The sequence below is a fragment of the Pteropus vampyrus genome, unplaced genomic scaffold (assembly GCF_000151845.1).
Source record: "Pteropus vampyrus isolate Shadow unplaced genomic scaffold, Pvam_2.0 Scaffold150, whole genome shotgun sequence".
Lineage (NCBI taxonomy): Eukaryota > Metazoa > Chordata > Mammalia > Chiroptera > Pteropodidae > Pteropus > Pteropus vampyrus.
The window spans coordinates 635,908-644,450 of NW_011888931.1; the positions used below are offsets into that span (position 1 = coordinate 635,908).

Consider the following 8,543-nt stretch of genomic DNA (forward strand, 5'->3'; position numbering starts at 1 on the left):
GCCTCTGGTAACCTCAAGTCTATTCTCTTTCTATGAGGTTTTGTTTTGTTTTTAAGATTCCACACATAAGAGATCATACAGTATTTTTCCTTCTATGTCTGACTTATTTCACTTAGCATAATACCTTCATGGTTCATCCATGTTGTCACAAATGGCAGGATTTCCTCATTTTTTATGGTGGAGTAATACTCTATTATGTATATATATACCACAGCTTCTTTATTCATTCATCCATCAGTGGACACTTAGGTTACTTTCGTGTCTGAGCTATTGTAAATAATGCTGTATGAACATAGGGGTTCAGATATCTTTTCGAGTTAGTGTTTTTGTTTCCTTTATTCTCAGAATTGGAATTGCTGGTCATATGGTAACTCTATTCTTAATTTTTTGAAGAACTTCCATACTGTTTTCTGTAGTGGCTGTACCAGTTAACAGTACCACCAGTAGTGTGCAAGGTTTTTCTTTCTCATCATCATTTGTTATGTCATCTTATCGATGATGGCCAATCAAACATGTATGAGGTGATATCTCATTGTGATTTTAATTTACATTTCTCTAGTGGCTAGTGATGTTGAACATCTTTTCATGTTCCTTTTGGCCTTTCCTGTATCTTCTTTGGAGAAATGTCTATTTGAGTCTTTTGTCCAGTTTTTAATTGGGTTATTTGGGTTTTTTTTTTTTTTTTTGCTGTTGTGTGAGTTCTTTCTGTATTTTGGATATTAACTGTATCATCTATATGGTTTGCAATTTTTTCCCATTCTGTAGCTTCTCCTTTCACTCTGTTGATGGTTTGTTTAACTGTAGAGAAGCTTTTTAGTTTGATGTAGTCCCACTTGTTTATTTTCGATTTTGTTTCTTGAGCTTTAGGTGTCATATCCAAAAAATTATTACCAAGACCCATATCAGGGAGCTTTATTCATATGTTTTCGTCTAGGAGTTTCATGATTTCAGGTCTTACATTTGAGTCTTTAATCTATTTTTAGTTAATTTTTTTTGAGTGGTATAAGATCCAGTTTCATTCTTTAGTTTATTTATTTTGGTTTCATTCAATTTTATTAAATTTATTGGGGTGACATTGGTTCATAAAAATTATATAAGTTTCAAGTATAAAATTCTGTAATACGTCAATTGTATATTGCATTGTGCGTTCATCACCCAAAGTCAAGTCTCCTTCCATCACCATATATTTCATCCCCTTTACTCTCTTATACTTCCCCTTCCCCCTTTTCCCTCTGGTAACCACCATAGTATTGTCTGTGTCTGTGATGTTTTTTATTCATTAATTTGTTGTTTTCTGTTTTATATCCCACATATGAGTGAAATCATGTGATTCTTGTTTTTTTTTCACCTGACTTCTTTTGCTTAGCATGATATTCTCTAGATGCATCCATGTCGTTGCAAGTGACAGTATCTCTTCTTTTTCTTAAGGCTGAGTAGTAGTCCATTGTATATATATACCATCTCTTCTCTTTCTAATCATCTATAGAAGGGCATTTTGGTTGTTCCATGTCTTGGCCACCGTGAATAATGCTGCAGTGAACATAGGAGTACATATATTTTTACAAATAAATGTTTCCAAAATATTCGGTTAGATACCCAGAAGAGGGATTGCTGGGTCATATGATAGGTCTATTCTTAATTTTTTGAGGGACCTTTATACCATTTTCCATAGTGGCTGTATCAATTTACATGCCCACCAGTAGTGTATGAAGATTCTTTTTTCCTCACAGCCTCTCCAACACAAGACAAGTTATTACTTGTCTTGTTGATGATAGCCATTCTGACAGGTATGAGGTGGTATCTTGTGCTTTCAATTTGCATTTCCCTAATGGCTAGTGAAGTTGAGCTTCTTTTTAAATGTCTATCAGCCATACATATGTCTTCTTAGGAGAAGAGTCTGTCCAGGTCCTCTGCCCAGTTTTTAATTGGATTGTTTATTTTTGTTGTTGATTTATGAGTTTTTTTAAAGATATTTTGCATATTAGCCCCTTATTGGAGGTATTGTTTGCAGATATCTTCTCCCATTTGGTTGCCTTTTTGTTTTGTTGATGGTTTCTTTTGCTGAGCAGAGCTTTTTAGTTTGATATAGTCCTGTTCATTTATTTTTGCTTTTACTTCCCTTACCTTTGGGGTCAAATTCATAAAAATCCTAAGAGCAAGGTCCATAAGTTTGGTGCCCGTGTTTTCTTCTAGATATTTTATTGTTTCAGGTCTTTTGATCCATTTTGAGTTAATTTTTGTTTATGGTGACAAATAGTCTGGTTTCATTCTTTTGCATGTGGCTTTCCAGTTTTCCCTGCATCATTTATTGAAGAGGCTTTCTCTTTTCCATTGTATGATTTTGGCTCCATTGAAAATTATTTGCCCATATATATGTGGGTTTATTTCTGGGCTCTCAATCCTGTTCCATTGGTCTGTGTGTCTTTTTCTGCCATTACCATGCTGTTTTGGTTATTGTTGCTTTCTAGTATAATTTGAAGTCAGGGAGTGTGATACTTCCAGCTTTGTTATTTTTTCTTAGAATTGCTTTGGTTTTTCAGGGTCTTCTGTAGTGCCATACAAATCTGATAATTTTTTGTTCTATTTCTTTAAAAAAATGCCATTGTAATTTTAATGGGAATTGCATTAAATATGTATATTGCTTCCAGTTTTATTATTTTAAGTGTGAATATTCAATTATTCCAGCACCATTTATTGAGTATTCTTGTCAAATATTAGTTGACAGAGTAGTAGTAAACTTTATTCCACTTTTCTTAATTCTTGAAGTTTAAGTAAACATGAAAAATAATAAAATAATAATGTAGGTCTGATTGATAAATATTAAATTATACATTCTGAAAATGGAGAATAAACTTTCTTTTGAGTGCCTATAGAGTTTTCATAAAACTGGCTACATGTTTGGGTGTAAGGTAAGCCTTAATACAATCCTATAGAAGATATAATTGACATTCATTTTAGCCTGCCAGCGATTGACTTCCCTTATATGGTAAACATTAGTTACCTCTGGAGTATGGGTTGAAGGAGAAGAAATAGGGTCTTTCCTTCATACATTTCTGTATTCCGAGTTTTTATAATTTAGGAAAATAAAATAGTTGATTTTATAATTTAGGAAAATAAAATTCTCATCTTAATAACGGGACTAGGGCGTCAATATATAATTAATCGTATACTAATGTACCTGGTCATATACTGTTTACCTGATTTAGACTCATTAGGGGACGGAGGATAACCAAGAAATATAAAACGATTGGTATCTATAAAGAATTGGATAAGATAAGCATGTTTGTCTAGTTTTTAATTGTGAGTAAGAATCTTTGCCAATTATGGTGTTCAATTCTTGTGACTTTAAAATAAATTTTAGTGCCGTCAATCACAAATGTGATGGATTAGTCCCATGTGAACATGGAACTGACTATATAATTAGGTATATAGTTATTCCAGTAACTTGTATTTCTAACTTCATTTGTTTGGGGGCCTTTATGATCAGGTCGGGACCATAAAATGGTTGTAATTTCCATTAGCATTCTCTCTCCAATAAAAACAATTAAATGTCAATAATGACTGTAAATTATGGACAACACTGATAACAACTAAGTCTTTTTTATTCCTTAAAATTTGATTGGAAAAACTGGATAGAACTTACATTTGTCATCTTTATCATTATAGAAAGAACTGGCTGTCTTCTTGGGCTGTGTTGCAGGGTTCATCTTTACTCTTTACCAAAACTCAAGGAAGTAGCACAAGTTGGGTAAGTATTTCTTCTCTTTGGAGGCTTTATACAGTTAAATTATGTGGATGATATTACGCCTGAATTCTATGAAGTATTCCAGAGTCCTTCTAGCTAGTGTGCCAATAAAAATATATGAAATTTTCTTAGTAAAAGATGCATTTTCAACTCATCAGAGAAATAAGAGGGCTAATTATAAAAGTTTGATTAATTGTATTATTAAAATCAGCAAATTCTTTTTTATCCATTGAACTGAAGCAATCACTCCACTCAACCCATAACAGTCTTCTTCAATTTTTTTTAGGGCATATAATATTTCATTATATGGATGTTCCATAATTTATTCAGTCAGTCTTCTAAGGATAGACATTTAGATTGTTTCCTAATTTTTCTATTCCAGAATTGCCAATTAAGATACTTCTTAATTAACTTTGTAATAGGATTTGAAAGAATCCTAGCTTTGTTTCTCTGCTCAGTCACCAACTAGATCTATTGAAGCTAAAATATGTCTTGTTTATATGTCTTATATATCCTACCTGAGGATGAGATTCTAATGCAGTCCTATAAACCAAAAAGACAAATATCCTCTATAGTAAAAATTGCCCTTGCATATCTCTTTAGGAGATGCTATGTTAGAATTCAGTCTCTAGCAGAGCCAGTTTTTTTTCCTTTGATATTAGAAGAGATTGCTTTTCCTTTAGTCGAGTTCAGATGGATCATGGGTTAAGGGGTCATGTTACAAAAGTATGGTTTTTTAACAGTTAGATTGACACTTAGCACAGAAACCCATACAAAGATCTACTTGATGAAGTGGTTCAAATTTTATACTCATTCTAGGGCATATACTTATTGATGGAATGCTGAACAAAATCACCCATACTATTTACAGTTCTATTTTTTTAAAATCATTCACGCTTTGTGTTTATTTTGTGATTCCATGGACAGCTAAAATTGAGTAAATGAAATGTATACATGTGGCATGTAGCTCCATTGTATAAAATAAATTTTGCATAGATATGATATTATCCAAAAATCCAGAGAACCGTTTTTTTTCCTCCTTAAGGATAGATACATTCTGCTAGTTTTCTGGAAAATATTATCTGCTGGTTTGTTATATGAGTAATGTAAATTGTACTTGCTTTTTTCTTACCTTACTTTACCTCATTTGTTCAACAGACATAAAAAGCCTGCTTTGTTCTGGGCATTGTGTTAAGCTTGAGGGGGGTTAGAGGTAAATAACATGGTTCCTGTCTGCATACTTTATAATGGGAGAAGATCAACATGTACATAGTTATAACACAACATATTATATGCTCCGCAGATAACATTCATCATATTCCTTGAGTTTTTTAAATTATCACACAAATATTGGTAGCTATTCAGATTCATTTGTACATGATTTCAGATTTCTAAAAATAGTCACTTTTTTGGGCCAGATAATTCTTTGGTGCAGGGGCTGTCCCTATGCATTGTGGGGTGTTTAGCAGATGGTAGTAGCATTCATCCCTCCTCTGTGACAACTAAATGTCCTTAGACTTTGCTGAATGTCGTCCCCCTGGGTGTTTCTGTTTGAAAAATGTCCTAAGAGAAAGGGAAGACAAGCTGATGATGGTAGGTCCATACATCTAAGAGGACTTAGAAAGGGATACCAGAGGATATTGCCTAGCAAGTCACAAGCAAGGAAACGCAGAGATTTCTGAGTAAGGCTGAGTAAGATGGCAGAGCACCAGAAGTAACTTCTTTCTATTACCCCCACATCTTCTGTTGTGAGTATAGGCTAAGACAAGTCTGTTTAATACATAATGTTCTATCAAGCATTCATCTTAGAAATAAAATATGAATTTATGTAATAACAGAGTCAGAAGATAATTCTGAGATAAATTTAGGGCCTTAGCAAAAAAGTATTTAGAAGTGTAGCTTTGCTTGCATTCTGTCTGCTTGTAGAATTATATTTTTGACTTATTTGGTTCCATTATGCTTTTATCTTGTGTGTTATTTTGCCATTGTGCATTGTTATGACATCGTCATTTTCTTCCCTTTTTCCATCAAGTCATTCTGCCAACGACTCATTAGGGGACGGAGGATAACCAAGAAATATAAAACGATTGGTATCTATAAAGAATTGGATAAGATAAGCATGTTTGTCTAGTTTTTAATTGTGAGTAAGAATCTTTGCCAATTATGGTGTTCAATTCTTGTGACTTTAAAATAAATTTTAGTGCCGTCAATCACAAATGTGATGGATTAGTCCCATGTGAACATGGAACTGACTATATAATTAGGTATATAGTTATTCCAGTAACTTGTATTTCTAACTTCATTTGTTTGGGGGCCTTTATGATCAGGTCGGGACCATAAAATGGTTGTAATTTCCATTAGCATTCTCTCTCCAATAAAAACAATTAAATGTCAATAATGACTGTAAATTATGGACAACACTGATAACAACTAAGTCTTTTTTATTCCTTAAAATTTGATTGGAAAAACTGGATAGAACTTACATTTGTCATCTTTATCATTATAGAAAGAACTGGCTGTCTTCTTGGGCTGTGTTGCAGGGTTCATCTTTACTCTTTACCAAAACTCAAGGAAGTAGCACAAGTTGGGTAAGTATTTCTTCTCTTTGGAGGCTTTATACAGTTAAATTATGTGGATGATATTACGCCTGAATTCTATGAAGTATTCCAGAGTCCTTCTAGCTAGTGTGCCAATAAAAATATATGAAATTTTCTTAGTAAAAGATGCATTTTCAACTCATCAGAGAAATAAGAGGGCTAATTATAAAAGTTTGATTAATTGTATTATTAAAATCAGCAAATTCTTTTTTATCCATTGAACTGAAGCAATCACTCCACTCAACCCATAACAGTCTTCTTCAATTTTTTTTAGGGCATATAATATTTCATTATATGGATGTTCCATAATTTATTCAGTCAGTCTTCTAAGGATAGACATTTAGATTGTTTCCTAATTTTTCTATTCCAGAATTGCCAATTAAGATACTTCTTAATTAACTTTGTAATAGGATTTGAAAGAATCCTAGCTTTGTTTCTCTGCTCAGTCACCAACTAGATCTATTGAAGCTAAAATATGTCTTGTTTATATGTCTTATATATCCTACCTGAGGATGAGATTCTAATGCAGTCCTATAAACCAAAAAGACAAATATCCTCTATAGTAAAAATTGCCCTTGCATATCTCTTTAGGAGATGCTATGTTAGAATTCAGTCTCTAGCAGAGCCAGTTTTTTTTCCTTTGATATTAGAAGAGATTGCTTTTCCTTTAGTCGAGTTCAGATGGATCATGGGTTAAGGGGTCATGTTACAAAAGTATGGTTTTTTAACAGTTAGATTGACACTTAGCACAGAAACCCATACAAAGATCTACTTGATGAAGTGGTTCAAATTTTATACTCATTCTAGGGCATATACTTATTGATGGAATGCTGAACAAAATCACCCATACTATTTACAGTTCTATTTTTTTAAAATCATTCACGCTTTGTGTTTATTTTGTGATTCCATGGACAGCTAAAATTGAGTAAATGAAATGTATACATGTGGCATGTAGCTCCATTGTATAAAATAAATTTTGCATAGATATGATATTATCCAAAAATCCAGAGAACCGTTTTTTTTCCTCCTTAAGGATAGATACATTCTGCTAGTTTTCTGGAAAATATTATCTGCTGGTTTGTTATATGAGTAATGTAAATTGTACTTGCTTTTTTCTTACCTTACTTTACCTCATTTGTTCAACAGACATAAAAAGCCTGCTTTGTTCTGGGCATTGTGTTAAGCTTGAGGGGGGTTAGAGGTAAATAACATGGTTCCTGTCTGCATACTTTATAATGGGAGAAGATCAACATGTACATAGTTATAACACAACATATTATATGCTCCGCAGATAACATTCATCATATTCCTTGAGTTTTTTAAATTATCACACAAATATTGGTAGCTATTCAGATTCATTTGTACATGATTTCAGATTTCTAAAAATAGTCACTTTTTTGGGCCAGATAATTCTTTGGTGCAGGGGCTGTCCCTATGCATTGTGGGGTGTTTAGCAGATGGTAGTAGCATTCATCCCTCCTCTGTGACAACTAAATGTCCCTAGACTTTGCTGAATGTCGTCCCCCTGGGTGTTTCTATTTGAAAAATGTCCTAAGAGAAAGGGAAGACAAGCTGATGATGGTAGGTCCATACATCTAAGAGGACTTAGAAAGGGATACCAGAGGATATTGCCTAGCAAGTCACAAGCAAGGAAACGCAGAGATTTCTGAGTAAGGCTGAGTAAGATGGCAGAGCACCAGAAGTTACTTCTTTCTATTACCCCCACATCTTCTGTTGTGAGTATAGGCTAAGACAAGTCTGTTTAATACATAATGTTCTATCAAGCATTCATCTTAGAAATAAAATATGAATTTATGTAATAACAGAGTCAGAAGATAATTCTGAGATAAATTTAGGGCCTTAGCAAAAAAGTATTTAGAAGTGTAGCTTTGCTTGCATTCTGTCTGCTTGTAGAATTATATTTTTGACTTATTTGGTTCCATTATGCTTTTATCTTGTGTGTTATTTTGCCATTGTGCATTGTTATGACATCGTCATTTTCTTCCCTTTTTCCATCAAGTCATTCTGCCAACAGGGCTCAGTCTCTGAGCTCTTGCATTCGCTGCTTTCTTCTTGGAAAAATTCTGTCAGTCATCGGCCTGCTGTCGCATATGTAAAATCTGATCCTGTTTCAACTGTCACTGTATGTGTTCTTGTTGCATGCCCCTTGCCATAATAACTCTGTTTTCTTTACCATGAAT

At 33.4% G+C, this 8,543-nt stretch overlaps 1 protein-coding gene across 11 annotated transcripts in view; it reads left to right on the plus strand.

The window, feature by feature from the left end:
- The window catches only part of ARHGAP12 (Rho GTPase activating protein 12), a 124,962-nt gene that overhangs the window by 100,374 nt on the left and 16,045 nt on the right, over positions 1-8,543 (plus strand). For 6 of the 11 annotated variants that reach the window (XM_011369477.2, XM_011369478.2, XM_011369481.2 and 3 more), the window contains one exon: positions 3,667-3,748. In XM_011369477.2, the coding sequence (XP_011367779.1) occupies positions 3,667-3,748 (82 nt within the window). Of the gene's footprint in view, positions 1-3,666; positions 3,749-6,251; positions 6,334-8,543 lie in introns of all 11 variants that reach the window. The other 5 variants (XM_023536152.1, XM_023536153.1, XM_023536155.1 and 2 more) reach the window with 1 other exon arrangement.